At 38.3% G+C, this 23,528-nt stretch overlaps 1 protein-coding gene across 1 annotated transcript in view; it reads left to right on the top strand.

The window, feature by feature from the left end:
- The window catches only part of JARID2 (jumonji and AT-rich interaction domain containing 2), a 319,301-nt gene that overhangs the window by 192,945 nt on the left and 102,828 nt on the right, over positions 1 to 23,528 (top strand). The window contains exon 3 of the mRNA XM_070747321.1: positions 5,777 to 5,918. Within this exon, the coding sequence (XP_070603422.1) occupies positions 5,777 to 5,918 (142 nt within the window). The remainder of the gene's footprint in view (positions 1 to 5,776; positions 5,919 to 23,528) is intronic.

Genomic DNA, 23,528 nt, shown 5'->3' with positions numbered 1-23,528 from the left:
TATGTATTGGATTGCTTTTCACTTGTTGTGAGCCGCCCCGAGTCTTCGGAGAGGGGCGGCATACAAATCCAAATAATAAATAAATGATAAATAAATAAATATTTTTACAACAGATACAGTATATTTAAATTGGCCTTTTATTCTATGGTTACAACGTAACTTTTGTTTTTTTTCCTGTTATCTACTTTTTTTTTCTAATCAAGCTCATGTATTGTTTTCAATTTATTTATTTTTTTGTTTCATGCAAAAACTCCAAAAAAACCCCACCCAACAGAGAAACCCAGATGATGTTTTAAGACTTTTGTTGTTTTGTTGTTTATATTCTGGTTGTGATGCTGTTCTTTCCGTGAACTCTCTTATGCCCTACTAGGTAACAGGGTAATTTTTTTTCTTAATTCTTCAATGTGTAGTATATCAGCTGACTCTCAATATTTGCAGAGATTCTGTTTTTCATAAAACTGTGAATAATGAAACATTAAATAATGAATCTAAAGAAATTTGGGGTTAATTTCCACAGGCTGTGGTTTTACTCTTCATTCCATAAGGGTTTCTTCCCTCATAGTAGTTCTGTAAAATGTACCTGCATTTTTCCCCTCTTCCTTGCTCAGCTATTCACATTTCATTGGGTTGACTTAGTTGCAAGAGAACATGTGGCTTCCTTGCAGCAGCTGCCCATCATTTCTTCAAAGCAACTCATCAGCTCTGGTGGTTAAGGGTTTGCCTCTCTTGCACCATGTGGTAACGTTGGTTTCTCCTTCTGCCCGAATCTTTCACAATTTTGGTGGAGGGGCCTCTCAGTCACATTACTGTGTCTTAATGCTGCCTCTAGACTGCAAAAATCTTCCCACAATATATTGAAGTCTTGTTTCTAATCATATACTAGAGTTTAGATCGTGGACCCTGAGTGCTATCTACATGCCTAATGTAATATTATTATTGTTGTTGTTGTTGTTGTTATTATTATTAGTTATTATTAGTTATTATTATTTATTATTTATTATTATTATTATTATTATTTATTAGATTTGTATGCCGCCCCTCTCCGCAGACTCGGGGCGGCTCACAGCAGTGACAAAAACAATATACATTGACAAATCTAATAATTCAAAATCTAAAATAACACTTGTACATTTAAAAATCTAAAAGCAAAGAACCCCAATATAAAAAACATACATACAGCCATATCATGCGCTAAAACTACATAGGCAGGGGGAGATGTCTCAGTTCCCCCACGCTTGATGACAGAGGTGGGTTTTAAGGAGTTTACAAAAGACAAGGAGGGTAGGGGCAGTTCTAATCTCTGGAGGGAGCTGATTCCAGAGGGATCACAGAGAAGGCTCTTCCCCTGGGTCCCGCCAGACGACATTGTTTAGTCGGCGGGACCCGGAGAAGACCAACTCTTTGGGACCTGGCCGGTCGCTGGGATTCATGCGGCAGAAGGCGGTCTCGCAGATATCCTGGTCCGGTGCCATGAAGGGCTTTATAGGTAATAACCAACACTTTGAATTGTGACCGGAAACTGATCGGCAATCAATGCAGACTGCAGAGTGTTGGAGTAACATGGGCATATTTGGAAAAGCCCATGATTGCTCTCGCAGCTGCATTCTGCATGATCTGAAGTTTCCGAACATTCTTCAAAGGTAGCCCCATGTAGAGAGCGTTATAGTAGTCGAGCCTCGAGGTGATGAGGGCATGAGTGACTGTGAGCAATGACTCCCGGTCCAAATAGGGCCGCAACTGGTGCACCAGGCGAACCTGGGCAAACGTCCTCCTAGCCACAGCTGAAAGATGTTTCTCGAATGTGAGCTGTGGATTGAGGAGGACGCCCAAGTTGCGGACCCTCTCCGAGGGGGTCAATAATTCCCCCCCCCCCAGGGTGATGGACAGACAGATGGAATTGTCCTTGGGAGGCAAAACCCACAGCCACTCCGTCTTAATAATCTGTGGCCCAAAATTCAATGGTATATGAATAATGGATGGATTTTTGAAGGATGGAAATAAATGAAAATAGGAATATCAAGACTTATATCAAGACAATAAACATGTTTTTTTTTAAAAAAAAACCCTAATATTCCTCAAAGCAAATATTTTTGTTATCATTGCTGTAACTTCAGACTTTTAAATAATTATTAACATTTGAGGACCATTGAATAAATTACTTTTTAGTGGCTGTTTGTTGCATCATGACTGTTTATCACACACACAAAAATAAATGTACCTCAAGCTAAAAGACAGCCTTATCATTTCGTGGCATCAGGTATGTTATTTAAAAATGTAACCTGAGTTGTGAGGCCACAGCCATTTATTGGTCACAAAATCTGCTAGTCATGCCTTTGATAGCTGACAAATATCAGTTTATAACATTGATTGAGTATGTGCCATCAACACTCCTAGCAACCACAGAGATCAGTTCGTGTATACAGTTCATTTATATCATTGGTTAAGTGTAAAGGTGGCAACGGCTGTTGTGTGTGTGTAGGTGGTGAGACAGACCTGTGCAGAGTGATCCTTCCCAAGTGTGTTTCCGGAGTCTTGACAGTGTTCAGCTGAAACTGCTTATTATCCTTTGTGTTAAATAGAGATAAAGGTGATGGTGAAAAGTGGGAGGGAAAAAAAATCAATTAACAAAGAAAAGAGGTGAGGGAGCATCTCAGTTCTTTATTCATATATGCCATCACGTTGAAATGTGTTTTAGAATTATGGAAATTAGGATTTCCTCCAGTTTTTCACTGAGCCCATTAAAGAGATAAGATCTAGGGGGAAAATAATCTAATTTTTTAAATGTAACAAATTCCTTATTTTTTTAAAAAAAGTATCAAAGTGTGTCACAGGTCTAGAATAATTTTATTGTCATGGGGTGAATTGAGCCATATCTTGCTCCTGTCCTGGGAAACAAGCAAGATAGCAATGGATATTCTAATAGCTTTTTTACCATCCAAGCCCTGTTTTTATTAGTTTATTATGATTTAAGGGTTACTTAAGGTCGGTATATAGATGCCTTAAATAGATTAAATCCAGCACCATTCTGAAAATTCAGCATTGATTTCTACAGCTATTCTTTGTATACAAACTCAAACTCAACCCAGACAAGACGGAGTGGCTGTAGGTTCTGCCTCCCAGGGACAATTCCATCTGTCCGTCCATTACCCTGGGGGGGGGAACTACTGACCCCCTCAGAGAGGGTTCGCAACTTGGGCGTCTTCCTCGATCCACAGCTGACATTGGAACATCATCTTTCGGCTGTGGCGAGGAGGGCATTTGCCCAGGTTCGCCTGGTGCACCAGTTGCGGCCCTATTTGGACAGGGAGTCATTGCTCACAGTCACTCATGCCCTCATCACCTCGAGGTTCGATTACTGTGACGCTCTCTACATGGGGCTACCTCTGAAAAGTGTTCGGAAACTTTAGATTGTGCAGAACGCAGCTGCGAGAGCTATCGTGGGGCTTCCAAGATTCGCCCACGTTTCTTCAACACTCCGTTGCCTGCATTGGCTGCCGATCAGTTTCCGGTCACAATTCAAAGTGTTGGTCATGACCTTTAAAGCCCTACATGGCAATGGACCAGATTACCTCCGGAACCGCCTGCTACCGCATGAATCCCAGCGAGCGATAAGGTCCCACAGAGTTGGCCTTCTCCGGGTCCTGTCGACTAAACAATGTCATTTGGCGGGGCCCAGGGGAAGAGCCTTCTCTGTGGCGGCCCCGGCCCTCTGGAACCAACTCCCCCTGGAGATTAGAACTGCCCCCACCCTCCCTGTCTTTCGTAAACTACTCAAGACTCATTTATACCGCCAAGCATGGGGGAGTTGAGATAGCTCTTCCCCCTAGGCCATTACAAGTTATGCATGGTATGTTTGTGTGTATGTTTGGTTTTATAATAGGGGTTTTTAGTTGTTTTTTATTATTGGATTGTACATGTTGTGTTTATTATTGTTGTTAGCCGCCCCGAGTCTGCGGAGAGGGGCAGCATACAAATCGAATAAATTATTATTAATTATTATTATTGTGTCAAATATAAAAGTTTATTTGGAAATTCAGTTTTAAAGAAAGAAAAAGAACAGCCAAATGCTTTCAGTAGCTGCTTATGATGAATGATGCCATGTTTGAAGTCCCCCTTTACTCAGAACAAGGACCAAAAACTTTTGATGGTGAAGACCATAATTTGGTTTATTGTTCTCAGCATTAAGAAGTACAAACAAATGGGGTATTTGTGCAGTTTAATTTTATTTCTCACGGATTAAAGAGCTTTGTGTTAATCCTTAAAATAGAGGAAAATATTTTGTCACATAGTATTCTGCAACCCGGTTGCAAAACAGTCATATAACCATGAGATCCTGCAATGTGTTCTAAATGTGAGCCAGCTACTGAGCTCCCAAAATATGATCATGTGACAGGAATGGTGGTGTGGCAGTCATAACTTCAAAGAGTCCTTATGCAACCAATCATAAATTGAGGATTACCTGCAATGTGTAAAAATAGGTGCCCATTGTTTTGTATGAAGTAAAAATTCAGGTTTTATCTGTTACATCTAAAGTTTAGTAAATTGAGATCTGTAATGTTGACTGTTTGTTGTACTTAACTGGCCTAAAGCATTTCAATAAAATGAGATGAGATGTGAATCAGGAATTATCTAGCTAAAATCCCATATTGGGCAGAAAGTCATAATTACATTTCCAGAAAGCACATAGTCTCAACATTCGCAGGATTTAAAATAGAGTGAAAAGATTAGAAGAGATAACTTGAGATAAGATGCGTAATGTACATAAGCAGTATAATAATAGCAGTAGCACCTAGATTTACCGTGTTTTCCCCAAAATAAGACCCTGTCTTACGTTTTTTTTTAACCTTGAAATATAATAAAAATAAACCTTATTGCCATGCATTCAAAAGCTGATTAGACTTATTATCAGGGCATATCTTATTTTGGGGGAAACAGGGTATACAGTGTTCCCTCGATTTCCGCGGGGGATGCGTTCTGAGACCGCCCGCGAAAGTCGAATTTCCGCGAAGTAGAGATGCGGAAGTAAATACACCATTTTTGGCTATGGACAATATCCCAAGCCATCCCTTAACACTTTAAACCCCTAAATTACCATTTCCCATTCCCTTAACAACCATTTGCTCACCATTATTACTGGTACTCACCATTGAATAGTGATCCTGATATTTATAAACATAATTATTTATTAACAATAATTATTTTTTTTGTTATTTATTTGCAAAAATTATTAGTTTGGCGATGACATATGACATCATCGGATGGAAAAAACCGTGGTATAGGAAAAAAACCGCAAAGTGTTTTTAAATTAACATTTTTTGAAAAACCGTGGTATAGGCTATCCGCGAAGTTCGAACCCGCGAAAATCGAGGGAACACTGTACTGTATACTGCTTTATAGTGCCTTTCAGCCCTCTCTAAGCAGTTTACAGAATCAGTTTATCTCCCCCAACAATCTGGGTCCTCATTTTACCAACATCAGAAGGATGGAAGGCTGAGTCAACCTTGAGCCTGGTGAGATTTGAACTGCCAAATTGCAGGCAGTTGGCAGTCAGAAGTAGCTTGCAGTACTGCGCTCTAACCACTGCACCACCGCGGCTCATAAATGCATCAAATGTACTTTTTAGCAATATTTTATACAGTTGATATTTTTGGGAAAGGATTCCCAGTGCTATGACTCTTATTTCTCTCTATGTGTGTGTATGTGTGTCTGGCTATCTTAGTGGATTTTGGAGTGGATTTGTGGCTATTTCTCTTAACTCTTCTTTTTTTAATTACAGGACTCCTTGGTAATGGCCCGTCTAAAGGATTAAGACCAGGTTCTGAACAGCTAGAGAATGAGAAGGATGATGCATCGCAAGTATCCTCAACTTCCAATGATATTAGTTCTTCAGATTTTGAAGAAGGGCCCTCAAGGAAAAGGTCAGACTCTTTTAAGTTCATATAATTTAATAGAATGTAGTCTTATAAATAAATTTAACAGTGGAGCCGTGCTGAAGCATGTCATTAACTCAGTGAAAAGTCTATTTGGAGATGCGGAACTTTCAAATGTAGATTTCACTCTACTCGTCCACTGCACGGCCTCCAGAAGGACATTGCAAATAGTCCTTCTGGAAGCCCATCTTCTCTGCTTCAAGAAAAAGATCGGTGTAACAGAATTACAAAAGCAAACCCAGAAACAATGTCCGAAAAGTACTCATAGACCTGTATGTTACTTTTAATAATAAAATAATTACTTGCCTATGATGAAAAGCATTTTTCTTAGGGGGAACAAAATCTTTCTCTTGAATTTGGAGCTCTTTCAAAATCTCAACCATCTTAACACATCTTTTTTTAAAAAATATATTTTTATTATTTTATTTTATACCAACAAACATACAAACAACATTAAACATTTATACTTATCTATATATATAATAATTAATATTTTACAATTCTGTTTTTATTACATTATATTTTCTTAATACTAATTTCCTTTCTTGTTTTTTTTCCTATCCAGTTATACAGTTTCTCCCACACTCTGTAGTAGTTCTTATTTTGTTTATCCTGTAATTCATACGTTGATTTACTTAATTTAGCGCAGTCTAACATTTTGTTGATCACCATCTCTTCATTTGGTGTCTTTTCTTGTTTCCAAGTTTGTGCGAATGCCAATTTTGCTGATGTTAAGTATTTATTTTATTTATTTATTTATTTTGTCCAAAACACAATGAGGGTTTTAATGGGTATATATCTATATACACATAGTAAAATACATGATGAAGGTTATAGAGGAGATACTCATGGTAAAAATATCTAATAAATAATAGAAAAGAAGATAAAGTAATAGAACATATCAATGAAAGAATAGTAGAAGAGATATAGGAATAGAAGAAAGGTATAGGAGATATAGGAGAGCAATAGGACAGGGGACAGAAGGCACTCTAGTACACTTGTACACACACACTTGTATGTGTGTTATTAAATAATAGTCTTCTTTGCTGTGTTGACCTCTGATTATTCCTAATAAATACATTTCTGGTTTTGTTTCTAATTTATATTCCAATATTTCTTCTAGCCAGTTCTGAGTTCTAGTCCAAAATTTTCTTGCTTCCGGGCATAACCACCAGATGTGGTAATATGTTCCTATGGCTGTTTTGCACTTCCAGCATTTATTACTTATACTCGGGTGTATTTTAGCTAAGCGTGCTGGGGCATAATGCCATTGGTATTATGTATCGGTTTTTGTATAGGTTTTCTTTGTATGGTATAATTTATAATTTACTTTCCATAACACATCTTTGAAGACGTTTGTTTAAGGTTTTCCTTGGTTTTCTGAAATATGGAAGATGTGGCGGGCCTACCAGTGTCAAAAGTAAAGGATAAGTTACCGTTATTTCTTGTCTTGTGTTAAAGAAGAGAATTGAATGCTTGAAGAAAAATGGTTAGTAAAAGGCTATTCAGGTAATTCTTGGCTAACAACAACAGAATTTCTGTTGCTAAGCAGTGTGGCTTTAAAGTGTAACTATGTCACTTATCAAGTGCAATCCCTGCACTCTCAGAATTGTTTGTTTATCTTATCTGCCACCCATCTTGCCTAGAGGCAGCTTACAAAGGCAACTTACGGACTTTGTATTGTTAATTGAATCCCACCATCATTAGGTGAAGCATCTTTTTTTGGTTTCTCACAATCAAAATCAGTGGGAGAGCTGTTAAGTACCAGGCCCAAGCGGTGGCTGTGTCTAGGAAAGAGAGCAAAGGGATGGACATGTCTATGGAGATTCTCAGTCATCCAGATTATGGTTGTCCCAAAAGTGCTTTTTCATGAAGCAACGGGACTTTTTTTTCCTTCGAAGATGTTTCACTTCTCATCTAAGAAGCTTCTCCAGCTCTGAAGAAGCTTCTTTGCGTGAGAAGCGAAACGTCTTCAAAGAAAAACCAGAAAGTCCAATTGCCTCTTGAAAAAGCACCTTTGGGACAAGGGGATGGACAGTTGTGCAAGGGACATTAAAAGGGTGTGTGAAAGAGAGGCAATGCCGATGGAGGAGGGTGCCCAAGGGTGTGAGAAGGATGCAAGAGGGGCTGGAGGGGCTGGAGGAAGTATGCAGGAGACACTGGCCAGGAGAGGGTGCAAAGGTAGAGGAGACTTGTGACTTGAAATTTTCCCTGTTGATCTTCCTACCAACCTTCTGGGGAAGCCTACAAGAAAAGTTACAAATGGTGGTCACATAAGTGTAGGCAGCTGTAACAGATCGTAAGTATAAACAAGTTGACAAGCACCCAAATTGCAATCACATGACTGCAGGGTGCTGGGACAAGCAGAACGCCAGGGGTCAGTCATAAGCAGTGTTCATTCAGTGCTGTCATAACTTTGGAAAAAATCATCATAGGGCAAAGGAATACAGTGGTACCTCTACCTACATACACCTCTACTTACGAAATTTTCTAGATAAGAACTGGCTGTTCAAGATTTTTTTTGTCTCTTCTCAAGAACCATTTTCCACTTACAAACATGAGCCTCTGAAACTGTAACCGGAAAAGGCAGGGAGAAGCCTCTGTGGGGCCTCTCTAGGAATCTCCTGGGAGGAAACAGGTCCGGAAAAGGCGGGGAGAAGCCCCTATGGGGCCTCTCTAGGAATCTCCTGGGAGGAAACAGGTCCGGAAAAGGTGGGGAGAAGTCTCTGTGGGGCCTCTCTAGGAATTTCCTGGGAGGAAACAGGTCCGGAAAAGGTGGGGAGAAGTCTCTGTAGGGCCTCTCTAGGAATCTCCTGGGAGGAAACAGGGCCTCCTCCCTCCCTGTGGTTATTATTTGCTTTTACATTGATTCTTATGGAATCAATTGCTTCTTCGTACAAACTTTTCTACTTAAGAACCTGGTCACGTAAGTTCATAAGTAGAGATACCACTGTACTTGTACTATAGCTCTTATATTCTTTCTTCCTCTGAATATGCAAAACACATCCCCTGAAGGATTTTGTTTTAGTATTACGTACATTTAGATTAAGAAATGGAGGGAACATATCATCACTTATGCTTGTGAAGGAACAGTTCAATTTATAAAAGTATTTTAGTCTGAGAGAAAATTTTGTACATAGGACTTTTAAAGATCAGAAACATTGTCCCTCAGAAATGTCAATAGCCTTAAAGCCCCCCTGCTATAACTAAAAATACAATTTTTGAAGTATTTTGTCATTTGTGTTTGTGAAATATGCTTTCACAGAAAATTATTTCTCAGCTATTATTTTGTTTATATTTTATCAATATTTTCTCTTATTGACCTGACACAATTGGGCTTATTGACACAATCAATTTTCTTACTCTTATTCAGTCTCTTCTGGTAGGTTTAAGCCAGTGTTTCCCAACCTTGGCAACTTGAAAATATTTGGACTTCAATTCCCAGAATTCCTCAGTCAGCAAATGCTGGCTGGGGAATTCTGGGAATTGAAGTCCAGATACCTTCAAGTTGCCAAGATTGGGAAACACTGGTTTAAGCAAAAGCTGAGGAAAATTGAAAGCAAGGAAAACCTTCCAGTTTAATTAGAAGGTATTGATTTGCTTCTATTTCCTATTCAAATAATTAATTATGTAAACAGCAGTTTGCATAATATTTAAATCAAGGAATTAATAGCAATCACCGGAAAGATATGTCTTGCAAATTTATTTTGCTTCAACTTGGCAACTTAGCGTACTGAAAAGAAGGTTAAACCGGGTGGTGAAAATAGAATTAGGAGACAAAACACACTGTGAGCAAATTTTCAAAATTGAAAAGGGAGAAAAAGAGGTGTCAGATAGGAACATATTTTAATTATCAATTAGTGCAACTCTTTTAAGTATTATTTCTGCGGTTAAAATGGATGCTTCAAGTGTAATGGTACTTAAGATTTGTGGGTTATTATTATTATTATTATTATTGTTATTATTATTATTATTATTTATTTATTTTATTAGATTTGTATGCCGCCCCTCTCCGTAGACTTGGGGCGGATGATGTCAGGATCTAACAAACTGAATTTATTTTATTATTATAATCCCATTTCAACAGCCCGCCCCATCTGGGCAGACCTTGTCAGCTAAAGAATTCCAACTGGTGGGGCTTAGGAAGAGATTGCCATTCCCTCCATTGTCCGCAACCTGTAGAATTATGCTTCTCCTTCAACAGTGCCGCCCCCCTCTCCTGGCCTATTGAAAGATGTAGAAGCATGGCTTTGCTTGTGGCATACAGAACAGTATAGACTTACTGCTGCTTACTGCCCTGAATGTCTTCCCCGCCTTTTTAATTGACTTTTTAATACTAATTTTTAATCTGTATTTATTTATTGATTGATTGATTGGATTTGTATGCCGCCCCTCTCCGGAGACTCGGGGCGGCTAACAGCAATAACAAGACAGTGTAAAATAATAATCCAATACTAAAAACGATTAAAAACCCATTAATATAAAAACCAAACATACATACAGACATACCATGCATAAAATTGTAAAGGCCTAGGGGGAAGAGTATCTCAATTCCCCCATGCCTGGCGGCAGAGGTGGGTTTTAAGTACCTTACGAAAGGCAAGGAGGGTGGGGGCAATTCTAATTTCTGGGGGGAGTTGGTTCCAGAGGGCCGGGGCCGCCACAGAGAAGGCTCTTCCCCTGGGTCCCGCCAAGCGGCATTGTTTAGTTGACATGACCCGGAGGAGACCCACTCTGTGGGACCTAACTGGTCGCTGAGACTTTTTTCGGCTTACGAACCCACCGCAGATCGCAAAATGGCGCTCCGCTGGGCGCCGCCACCCGGCTGTCACCTTTTAAAACAGCCGGGGGGCTTCTCAGCATTCTCCTGAACACTGAACCCGGAAGTTCGGGTTCGGGTTCCGGAGGCCGCCGAGAAGCACCCTACTGTTTCAGAAAGTGACAGCTGGGCGGCGGTGCTTCTCGGCAGCCTCTGGAACCCAAACCCGTTCGGGAGAACGCCGAGAAGCCCCCCGGCTGTTTTAAAAGGTGACAGCTGGGCGGCGGCGCCCAGCGGAGCGCCATTTTGCGGTTTTTTTTCTTTTTGCACGGATTAATCGCTTTTACATTGTTTCCTATGGGAAACAATGTTTCATCTTACGAACTTTTCACCTTACGAACCTACTTCCGGAACCAATTAGGTTCGTAAGACGAAGTATTACTGTATTAGTAACGATCAAGAGAAATGGGGAAATAAATTTCACATGTTGTTGCAAAGGGCCTGAATTCTTATGCTAATGTGATGTTTCAGTTATTTCTTTCTTAATAATTTACAGACATTTCTAAACTTCTGCTTTCACTTTGTCATTAGATTAATGAGATTTTTTTTTCAACAACTATAGAATTGGGCTGCACTGCAACAGCAAAATTTGCAAAATGCAAGTGAGGTCTGGATACTTTCTGAATGCACTGTATGTATTTAGCAAAATGCAGCATCTAAAAAATAGAAAGCTCTACAATAACAAAGAAGATGAATACTGTGGGATTTAGAACTATAACAACTAGGACAATGTGCACGTTGGAATTATTGCCCATAACCAGTTCTTACCAACCAGTAATATAATAGACATGTCCAAATTTTCTTTTAAGCATAATTGAAAGTTTAGCTGTGGTTATTTTATTAGTGTTTTTTTTTTTAAATCTATGTACAGTATATACATACATAACATGAAAAATAACATGGTTTTTTTCTGGCTCAGGTTTTTATCTAGAGTTTGGTAAAGTTTGCCCTCTAGTGGTTAAAATGTTCCTATATCCCTTTAGCAAGAATGATAGCAGGCTGCCACTTGAAATATGCAATTAATTAAAGAGCATGCAATCTAGGCTGTCAGTGATTCTCACACTCCAATAACTAACATATGCAATGGTTTTAGTTTTCTAGTGCTGTAATGCCACGTGTTCCATATATATCTAGCTATGTGAACTGGAACAAAGTGCATGCTTTGTACCAACAAAACAAAGGCCTATGTGTTCCTTATTGAGGAGTAAATCAGGTTTAGGCGCTGATAGGATCTTGTTCTAATTAAATTTCTCCAAGCTTTTCCACAGAAGACCATTTCTTTATTTATTGTACCAGTAGCCAGTATCTTGATGAAAACAATCTAAAAAAACTTGAACCCATATCTGCTGGGGAATTTGACATCGCAATCCTACATTGTATATACATTGTGTATTGATAACCAAGGGTGAAAAAGAGTTCAACAGCATTATTTGGGATATTATTACTTGCCAAACTCTTGAAAGTATCCAGAATGAGGCAATGCCTTTATTAAGACCAGCCAAAAACACACACAATGGAGCTACATTTATAACTGTTTCAGAGCATGTGATTTTGTACTCGCCAAATACAGTGGTATCTCTACCTAAGAACGCCTCTACTTACAAACTTTTTTAGATAAGAACCGGGTATTCAAGATTTTTTTGCCTCTTCTCAAGAACCACTGTCCACTTACAAACCTGAACCTCCGAAACTGTAATCGAAAAAGGCAGGGAGAAGCCTCTGTGGGGCCTCTCCAGGAATCTCCTGGGAGGAAACAGGGCCAGAAAAGGCAGGGAGAAGCCTCTGTGGGGCCTCTCTAGGAATCTCCTAGGAGGAAACAGGGCCAGAAAAGGCGGGGAGAAGCCTCTGTGGGGCCTCTCTAGGAATCTCCTGGGAGGAAACGGGGCCGGAAAAAGCAGGAAAAAGCCTCTGTGGGGCCTCTCTAGGAATCTCCTGGGAGGAAACAGGGCCGGAAAAGGTGGAGAGAGGCCTCTGTGGGGCCTCTCTAGGAATCTCTTGGGAGGAAACAGGACCTCCACCCTCCCTGTGGTTTCCCCAATTGCACACATTATTTGCTTTTACATTGATTCCTATGGGGGAAAATTGCTTCTTCTTACAAACTTTTCTATTTAAGAACCTGGTCACAGAACGAATTAAGTTCGTAAGTAGACGTACCACTGTAAATTAATAGCTGCTTCTTGCCAGTTACTTAGAAATCCTCGGTCCATTTCCTAACACACAATAAATTCATTGGAAGGGTTTTTCTCTGTACCATGCAGCTCCATCTGGATTAGAGCACTGTACAACAAGGACAACTCTCCAAGTGGTACTGAAAATTAGTGTCCATTGAAGGATGAAATAAAATCTGACATTTATTGAAGTTGGGTTGGCTGATTTAAGAATACCATGCTACAGAGCAGAATTATAAAGTGGTACAAACATTAAATAGTCTTGTGTTATGCAATAGTTTTCCTTATCTATTTGTCCTATTGCAACCTACTAATCATAGTTACTTATAGTATAATGGTTTAGCCTGGTTATTCTTGCACAAGTTGGAATATTTGGTGTCCTTCATTTTTTGTGACTTAAAGTTGTCCGCTACTGAAAGCATTTTTCTCTTCCCAAAAACTCATTAATCTCTTTATTTAACTGCATGAATAATCCTATAGGGATTAGTTACATAATAGAGTGATTGTCCTATCAAATCTTCAAATGTCATAGACTGTAATACTGTACGCATGATATTTAAAAATATATCCAAAGTCAAAGCTTATCTATAATTAAATAATAATTATGAGTCTTCTTTGGGGACCATTTGTCTTTGCCATTTAACATAACACACACACCCTCCAGTAGCACTTTGAGAACTACCATATGAATTATAATGGTTTAATCCTGTTCAAGACCATATCTGAAATTGTTGCATGGAATGCAGTGAGTCATTAATCATGAATGTTTGAATTTGATTTGTTTAACATGTATAAGTTATATAGTTAGATTAATTATTTTTTTAAAATGAATGCACGGCATACTTTTGCCAGTTCAGCAGGCATTAATTCATAATACAGTGATACCTTGTCTTACAAACCCCTCGTCATACAAACTTTTCAAAATACAAACCCGGGGTTTAAGATTTTTTTGCCTCTTCTTGCAAACTATTTTCACCTTACAAACCCAAGCCACCGCCACTGGAATGCCCTGCCTCCAGACTTCTGTTGCCAGCGAAGCACCCGTTTTTGCGCTGGCTGCTGGGATTCCCCTGAGGCTCCCCTCCATGGGAAACACCACCTCTGGACTTCCGTGTTTTTGCAGGGGAATCCCAGCAGCGCAAAAACGGGTGCTTTGCTGGCAACGGAAGTCCAGAGGTAGGGTTTCCCAGCGAGGAGACCCTCAGCGAAATTGCAGCATCACAAAAACACGGAAGTCCGGAGGTGGGGTTTCCCATGGAGGGGAGCCTCAGGGGAATCCCAGCAGTGCAAAAACGGCGCTTCAGCTGGCAAAAGGGGTGAGTTTTGGGCTTGCACGCATTAATCAATTTTCCATTGATTCCTATGGGAAACATTGTTTAGTCTTACAAGCTTTTCACCTTACAAACCTCGTCCCGGAACCAATTAAGTTCATAAGACGAGGTATCACTGTATGCTTATCAACAGAAAAACGAGTTTCAGTGAAGAAATCAAGTCCATTGAAGCATTTTGCATTTGTTTTATCTGCCAAACTTGAGTTAAGATATCCCTATAGAATAGTTATTTTATTTGTTTGTTTGCTGATTGATTGATTGATTGATTGATTGATTGATTGATTAAATTTGTATGCCGCCCCTCTCCGTAGACTAGGAGCGGCTGAACCTTTGATGGAGAAACTTTTTTGAACTTCAGGTGCCAAAACGGTGCACAGGGGCACAATAGATTGCACGGATATGCTCACAATGCAATGCCCTCCCTGGTGTATGCGCACAATCTCCCCATACTTCCCCCTTGTGCATGCCCACAGGCCTCATTGAAGGCTTCGAACTTCCAGTTGGCCCATTGGGTCATTTTCCTCTGTCTCCAGGAAAGCCTCCTAAAGCCTGGGGAGGGTGAAAAACAGCTAAGCAGACCAAATGGAAGCTCGGAAACGAACTTCCTGTTAGGCCATGTTTCGCCATCCCCAGTGTTCAGGAGGCTTTCCTGAAGCCCGTGGAAAGCGAAAACAGCTGAAAAGAGGGCCGAAAACCAGCTTGTCAGCACGCAGATGCGCGCAAGAGCTGACAGGGCAATGCCCACATGTGCCATAGGTTCACCATCACTTCTATAGAAGCAATGCACTCTTAGAAGAAGGAGTAAATAGGCAACAGTTAACATGTTTGCATAATTTTGGAACATGTATTGTTTAAAAGATGGAATCACCTAGAATGAAAAATAACCATCACCCCTGTACTGTATTACACTAACATGTTTATTAAAGGTGAGAGGTTTATTACAATATTAAGAGAAACTAGAGTGTCCATCCTACTACCTACCATTGAATGTTCATGCTAAACAGCAGGACGAAAAGGCAGTTGCCAGGGCTATCTATATTACATTTACTATAGTAATTACTGAAAAAACACATGAAATGCCATGATATTTCGCCGTCGGACATGGGGAAACTAAACATCTCCCCCTGGGCACGTTGAAGTTATATATGGTATGCCTGTATGTGTGTATGTTAGTATTGGGGATTTTCTTAAACTTATAATATTTTAATTAATTGGATTGTATTGGATTGTTTTTCACTTGTTGTGAGCCGCCCCGAGTCTTCGGAGAGGGGCGGCATACAAATCCAAATAATAAATAATAAATAAATAAATAAATAAATATTTCATGGCATTTTATGTGTTTTTTCAGTAATTATTATTACAGATATATAATATTTTATTGTTGTGCTTTCTGGTTTAAAAATCACTTTTTTTTTTTCAATAAAAAAATTTAAAAGTGCAAACTTTCATCAGGTAAGATTTAAGGAATGTTCCAGCCATTTGTCCACTTGTAATTTTGACAGTGGTGGGAGTTGTTGCAGTTTTTCAAGTTAAGTTGTATCAATTGATGAAAAGGTTTCAGGATTTGCGACCAAAGTCAACTCCATTTTAGGAGCACTACTTATCCTTTGATAAATGAAAAATTGACATGGAACTAAACCAGACAGTTCTACTATTTTATGTTAAAGGTATCCAATGCTTGTTTGTATGATTGGTTTTTTAAATTGGGGTTTTTTAGATTATTTTTAATATTAGATTTGTTTACATTGTCTTTTTTATTGTTGTTAGCCGCCCCGAGTCTTCAGAGAGGGGCGGCATACAAATCTAATAAATAAATAAATAAATAATAAATACAAGATTCTGCTGATGAATAGGCAGTTATGCATATAAGCAAAAGTTAAATTTTTTGATTGGCCAACGCAGGGTTGCAAAAAACATATGAAAGCTATATCTACATTTATCATATCAGTACAGTACTGGTAAATTAAAATTGTGGTTTATGAATTAAAAATAAAAGATTTCGTTCAGGCGAGACCTTGCAATCTTTAAACAGATTTCAAAGTTTTCCATTGACTGTATTTGTTCTATCAGGTTGTGTTTCTAGTTTTAAATTGTTCCAGGCACATAAGATTAATTTGAATCAAAATATATTATATACATCTATATATGATACCACTGCAGTTTTATCTACAATGTCTGCAATAATGAAATGAAGGAAAAAAAGTTGTATTGCAGAACAATTCAAAGAGTAAAATTATGTTTAAGTCATATTATGCCTTAACCTTACTGGCTCCTGCCAAGTTAAATGAAGATTCAAATGATAAAATGATATTGTCATACAAAACTAGGATTCTCACTTACTCAAACAGACAAATTAGAAAATGAAATGATGAATCATTTTACATTTCTTTTTCTGGTTTATTGCTTCTAAAATAAACTAGAGTTCTGGTTTATAGAGTATACCAAGCCAACCCTTGAGAGAATAATGTCCACTTATGGGAGGAATTAGTAGGCATAGTTGTTCTTGTTTGGGGATAAGCTGACATATGAACCCCAAAAGTACAAGGAATAGCTTCACCAAAAAATACTAACCTGGTGGTTTTATATTTCTACTTTCAAATATAATTGTGCCTAAGGTCAGGGATAGGTATTAATTAAATATAGGATTGTTTATCGTATAGTATGAATTAGGTTATTACTGCTAGAGATTTTATAAATGTCAAAAGAACATTACAAGTAGAGAAGGAAACATGTTTGCCTTTGGGTAAAATCCAGTATATATCACCCTTCACCAACCTGACCTTTCCTGATGTGTTGTGACTGCAAATCCCAATATTCCCAGTCAGTCTGGGGAAGGTTATATTCAATATTTCAGTGACCTTCTTAGCATGCCCCATAAATCCTTAAGTGAATAACTGTCTCACATGACATCAGTCCTTAATCCAGACCTGTACTGCTCCTGTCTCACCAACTGAACACAGCCCATTGGTTATGTATGGCAGTTCACCAGGGACATGATAACTCTCTTATCTTGGCTGGCTGCCCAGGATTGCAAAACAAGATGGAACATGTCCAGCACCTGGTAAGCTGCAGTGTTCATCACAACTTAATTGTGCATTTCTCATTTGATTTCACTGAATAGCAGATTTGGACGTTATCATATGAATAGGTTCTCAGTGTGTGCTGTTTCTTTTCTGAAATTCAGTCCCTTGTGCTCTGTCTTCAACGTGCAATAGAATTTATATATGCCCAATCATATCATGCTGGAAAAAGAAAATAGTATAGATGGAACATCTGAACCAAAGCTTATTAGTGTCAAACATTTAATACGACTCAGAGCTTCAATCACTTACACACGTTACCTACTGTAACACTGAAGGAGATTTTTAAGGCAGGTTTAAAGCCAAGTACATTTCTGATTACAAATCATAATGCTAGTCAGATGAAATCTTTTGGGTAGTAAAAAAATTGCACTTTTGAGGGATTTGACCTAATCAAAATAATCTTGGTAAGCTGTGTCGGTTTTGTAAGAGGAACATTTTTGTTGTCATCAAAAACTGGTAATTTCTATATCGGTGATACTTATAACTGTATTAAGTTTTTTACTATCTAAAACAAAAATAAAACACCGGCCAGCTGATGTTCGGCCTTGGGAAAGGCTGTTTCGCCCTCCCTGAAGCCCTGGAATGCAAAAAAAAAAACCACCCAAGGGACAAACTGGAAGTTCAGAAAATATACTTTGGGTTTGCCCATTGTGCTGTTTTTTGCACTCCAGAGGATTCAAAGTAGCTTCCTGAAGCCCCCGAGTGAAAAAAAACAGCCCAATGGACAAACCGGAAGTTCAGAAAACACAATTCTGGTTTGCTTCTTGTGCTGTTTTTTGCACTCCGGAAGGTTCAGGGTAACTTCCTGAAGCCCCAAAGTGCTAAAAACAACACAATGGGTGAACCGGAAGTTCGTTTTTCCAAATTTCCAGTTTGGCTGTTTTTTCGCATCCAAGGCTTCAGTAAGGCCTATGCGAATGCATGGGGATGGGGTGATTTTATTTATTTATTTATTTATTCATTCATTCATTCATTCATTCAATTTTTATGCCACCCTTCTCCTTAGACTCAGGGCGGCTTACAACATGATAGCAATAGCACTTTTTAACAGAGCCAGCATATTGCCCCCACAATCCGGGACCTCATTTTACCCACCTCGGAAGGATGGAAGGCTGAGTCAACCTTGAGCTGGTGATGAGATTTGAACCGCTGACCTTTAGATCTACAGTCAGCTTCAGTGGCCTGCAGTACAGCACTCTTACCTGCTGCGCCACCCCGGCTCAGGGTTTTTGTGATTGTGTGACGAGTGGGGGCAGTGTGGGTTGTGTGCGCATGCGGGAGGGAGGGAAGGGCTATGGGCACATGCATGCATGCATGCTAACATACCCACACATACTGTACCCTATTGGCACATGAACCAAAAAAGGTTCACGACCATTGCTATATAGTATACTGTAATATCCAGAGAATGCTTGATGTTGGTTTATAAACAGTTAGGAAAACCCAGTATTGATTGAAACAAAGAACTCACAGTTTGAAGCTTACATCTTTTTTTCTAATCTTACATTTTTGCAGTTAGGTTTGTATCGGATCATTTCAAAATAGAAATAAGAGAGCCACCTTTTAAAGGTTAGTAGAAAGAAAATGCCAAGCCAAACATTTAGCTCTATTGAACTATGTCCTAATTCAACATTCTGGGCCATATATCATATTCACTTTTTAAAAAGAAATAAAGAAACTAATATCTATCCCTTAAAAGTAACTTTATTCCACAATTCACTCAGCGTTCACCTATTTTTTCTAGGTATTACTGGAGAATGTGAGGAGGACCATCCTTCCCTGTTAGGATAATCAATAAAGCCCAAATAGTCATTAATTCATTTCACTAATACCTTCCCCCAAGTAATTTATAGTCCTTCTAAAAACAGATAAAAAGCAAAACACAAAATTATTTTTTCCATTTTTAACAAATATCATTCTGCTTGATAGTATTTTTAGCCAATGAATGAAGATGTCTAATAATTACTTATATATGTACTTATATATGTATGTATATATGGTCTAGCTATTTTTTTTATCTTCTCTGGTGGAAAGTGATTGCTGCCTGCTGCAAAACAATTTATCTAAGAAATCCAGGGTTCTGGTGTAACTGTTGTGTGTAATTTTTTTTTTCTGAACAGGAAATGAAGTAGCAGAAATCAAATCAAATCTTTATTACGATCATAAACCAGCATAAGGGTGAAGTGCAGACAACAATTTTAAAAGCTAAAAAATATAAGATACAGAAAGTCAAAACAATTTTTAAAAACCTAAAAGATTGCATATAAGATGATCTTTAAAAAAAAGAAACTATAGAAAGGGGTAAAAATTAAAAATGTTATTAGAAAGGTAGAAGGAAGATAATAAAAAAACTTGATTGAACTTGGGAATGCTACAAAGGTCTGGATTTGGTTTGTTTAGAATGAGTAGCCACCAAATAAACCCTGAGTTGTCGACTAGGTTGCTAGTTGAAAACGTGTCCCCGAATAGCCAGTGGCAAGCCACCTTTGCATTACTGCCAAAGAAATTGCATAAATTTTCCTATACAGCCATTAATAAGTAAACTGAGTTATAAGGGTGGAATTACTGGAGGGACAAAATGGGAACTGAAGTTGGCTGTAACAACAATACTGTATATTGACTGGAGATTTATTTTGCTGTACAGGCTATTTTTTGTTTGTTTCGTTTGTCTGTTTATCTTACCTTCTGGGCAGCGCCTCTACGTGAACATGTCAAATTCATGGGCGAGGTGAAATTGCAAATTAAAATAAATAAAAGCGGCAGTCATACAGTCAAATGTGTGTTGTAGCATGCCAATTACAGCCATGTTCTGCCCTGAAGTTCCTCTCTCCACAAGAAAAATTATACAATGGTACGTCCCATGACCAGGTTCTTAAGTAGAAAAGTAGAAAAAGAATCAATGTAAAAGCAAATAATGCGTGCGACTGGGGAAACCACAGGGAGCGTGGAGGCCCTGTTTCCTCCTAGGAGATTCCTAGAGAGGCCCCACAGAGGTTTCTCCCTACCTTTTCCGGCCCTGTTTCCTCCCAGGAGATTCCTAGAGAGGCCCCACAGAGGCTTCTCCTCGCCTTTTCCAGCCCTGTTTCCTCCCAGGAGATTCATAGAGAAGCTCCACAAAGGTTTCTCCCCACCTTTTCCAGCCTTGTTTCCTCCCAGGAGATTCCTAGAGAAGCCCTATAAAGGTTTCTCCCCACCTTTTCCGGCCTTGTTTCCTCCCCAGAGATTCCTAGAGAAGCCCCACAGAGGTTTCTCCCCACCTTTTCCGGCCCTGTTTCCTCCCAGGAGATTCCTAGAGAGGCCCCACAGAGGCTTCTCCCCGCCTTTTCCAGCCCTGTTTCCTCCCCGGAGATTCCTAGAGAGGCCCCACAGAGGCTTCTCCCCGCCTTTTTCAGTTACAGTTTCAGAGGCTCAGGTTTGTAAGTGGAAAATGGTTCTTGGGAAGAGGCAAAAAAAATCTTGAATACCTGGTTCTTATCTAGAAAAGTTGGTAAGTAGAGGCATTTGCAGGTAGAGGTACCACTGTGCTTTGAAATAGCACTTATGGCTATTTCAAAGCGTAAACTATAAGAATGCAAAATTGTTTGCATCAGTTTTAGACAATGAAACTTTGTATGCTAATATCTCTATAAAGAATGCTGGATATAGTACACCAGAGGCCAGAAACGACACCGTAGATTTATTGGATTGCGACTGCATTGTATTCTAATTTGACCATAACTAATCTAATTTAAGTCTCTTTGGGGATTATATTGTTTCTCTCTGTTTTACGAAGCAATAATTATTAACGATCTTTTTTATGGTAGAAATAAAATGAAAGAAGCATAAATATCATTTTACAGTGGGGTTTAGTACTCTACCCCATTTTTGGATACTTTGAACTGCAGTTTTCTCAATTCCTCACCATTAGGTTTGCTGGCTAGGGCTCACAGCAGTTAAAGTGCATCTGGATATCCAAATATTACATGTCTCTGGTTTAGAGTAATTTCCATTTATACATTTTGATAAGTGGGTTTAGTGTTTTTTGTCTAAACCTAGTCATTTTGCTTTGCAAATTAGTTTACAGCTTAGTATAAATGTGTGAACACAGTGCTGAAATTTTGATTTAAACAGCAGAAAAATTTTATAAACCAGAGATAAAGAGCAAATAAATAAAATGGTACTTGTAGGTTTACTCTATTTAAATAAAATGCTATTACTGCAGTCACAGTAATTTTCACCATTACTTCTTAAAATGGAAAGTCTTTTATGTTAGATTCCATAAAGTAGCATTTTTTTCAATATCAGACTGCTACTATCAGAATGGCTATTAAAATCAATCTAACATAGAACATACAATGGAAAGATTGTTGAAATTGTATATCTTTAATGGATTTAGGGTTAGGGTTGAACTTTATTGTTTGTTTGTTTGTTTATTTATTTATTTATTTATTTATTTATTTATGCATATCCTGCCTTTATTATTTTTAATTTTATGGGTAGCCATGGTTTTATATTGAAAGGAGGAGATCCATATTGAATCAGAGTCATGAAAGGAGTATTAAACTCAGTGATATTTTGAATATATTTTATTCCAAACCTTTTATTAGAATTGTGTAAGTTCTAATGAAAGGAATTTGTTCACCTTGAACAAAACATTTTTGCAAATTGTGGAATATTTTGGAGACACTAATCTATAATGTTTCAATAGCATTTGATTGAGTTCTGCTTTGAAATTAGTGCAATAGTATAATGGAAATACAGTGTTTTTCATTCCCAGATTTCTTGCTTTGAATAAATGTGATTTGAACATGGAAAATACATTGTTGTCTGTCTGTCTGTCTGTCTATCTATCTCCGTAGATTTTCACGGGTACAGGTATGAAGGTCTTGGCATATTTGAGTTTTTTCCCGTGTAAGTTTCAGAGATTCCTGGCGACATTTCGACAAGGTCCTACTCATCATCTTCAGGCTGGTGCTTTTGGCTTTGTGCTAGGATGAACATGTTCAGGAATCTCTGAAACTTACATGGGAAGAAACCCAAATATGCCAAGACATTCATATATATGTATGTATGTATGTATGTATGTATGTATGTATGTATGTATGTATGTATGTAAGTAAATAAATAAATAAACAAACAAACACACACACACACACACACACACATTAGTTAAGTCTACTGTACTTTTTAAAGTATTATTCTGGCCAGTAGTTTAAAAAATAACAGCATTTGGGAATTGAAACTTTATGGTGAAATATTGTAAGTCTGTTGAGTCTCTTGAATCCCTTGTAAATACTATTTTCTCTATTAATTGCTTTGCCAATAATTTGTGGGATACTTACCATTAATGACTAGTAGTAAAAATGGCTTTGGACCTGAATATATTTACTCCATTAATGTCAATCTTTCCCACTCTTTCTTTTAACTGATTAAAAAGCTGAGAATTTGTAATGTCAATGCACTTGTTTACAACAGGTTGTAACACGTAGATCAATATGTATTGTTAATAGCATCCTTACTTTTGGCTTATAGTATCCTGCAATTCATGGCTAAATTGCAGGAAACTTCCTATTGCTTTTGGTCATTATTTACCTTTAGTACAAACTTATCTTGCTCTATCTAAATTTGTACTTTGTTACTGACATTTTCCCATATCAAAATAGACATAATGACTAACTAATCCAGAGGAAATACCTTGAATTTTAAATACAATGCATAGAAGAGTTATAAAACCTGAACTCTTTAAGCTGAGTAGGTAAGTAGGCAGATAGGTAAATAAGTAAGTTCACATTTTTCAGAAATAGTTAAAATTTGGGTACATTAAAAACCTGAAGATGAGTAATTCATTCCTATGATTGAACTCCAGACTAAACTAAATTGCAGCTGTCATAACCACAAAATTTTGACCTTTTGTTTGAACCTTGTCAACATCTTTCCGTTTATGTCAGTGTTAATTAGTATAACACTTCCAACAGTGATGCTTTAGCTGGTGGTTTTATATAATGTTTGTTGAAATGCTGCTGATGGTCTCATTCTGTATATTCCAACTACATATAGATTGGACAATTCTACTGCATACATATGTATTGCTCTGTAATACAGACAGATTTAGAGTTTATGTATCAACAGGATTGGAGATCGATAGATTAGCCTAAAAGTATCTACGGTTGACCTATCCAGATTCCTAAGAGGTCAGTAAGGGGCGAGTACAAGTGCAC

The sequence above is a fragment of the Erythrolamprus reginae genome, chromosome 3 (assembly GCF_031021105.1).
Source record: "Erythrolamprus reginae isolate rEryReg1 chromosome 3, rEryReg1.hap1, whole genome shotgun sequence".
In the NCBI taxonomy this organism is placed as follows: domain Eukaryota; kingdom Metazoa; phylum Chordata; class Lepidosauria; order Squamata; family Dipsadidae; genus Erythrolamprus; species Erythrolamprus reginae.
This window is presented reverse-complemented; position numbering and strand designations above follow the sequence as displayed.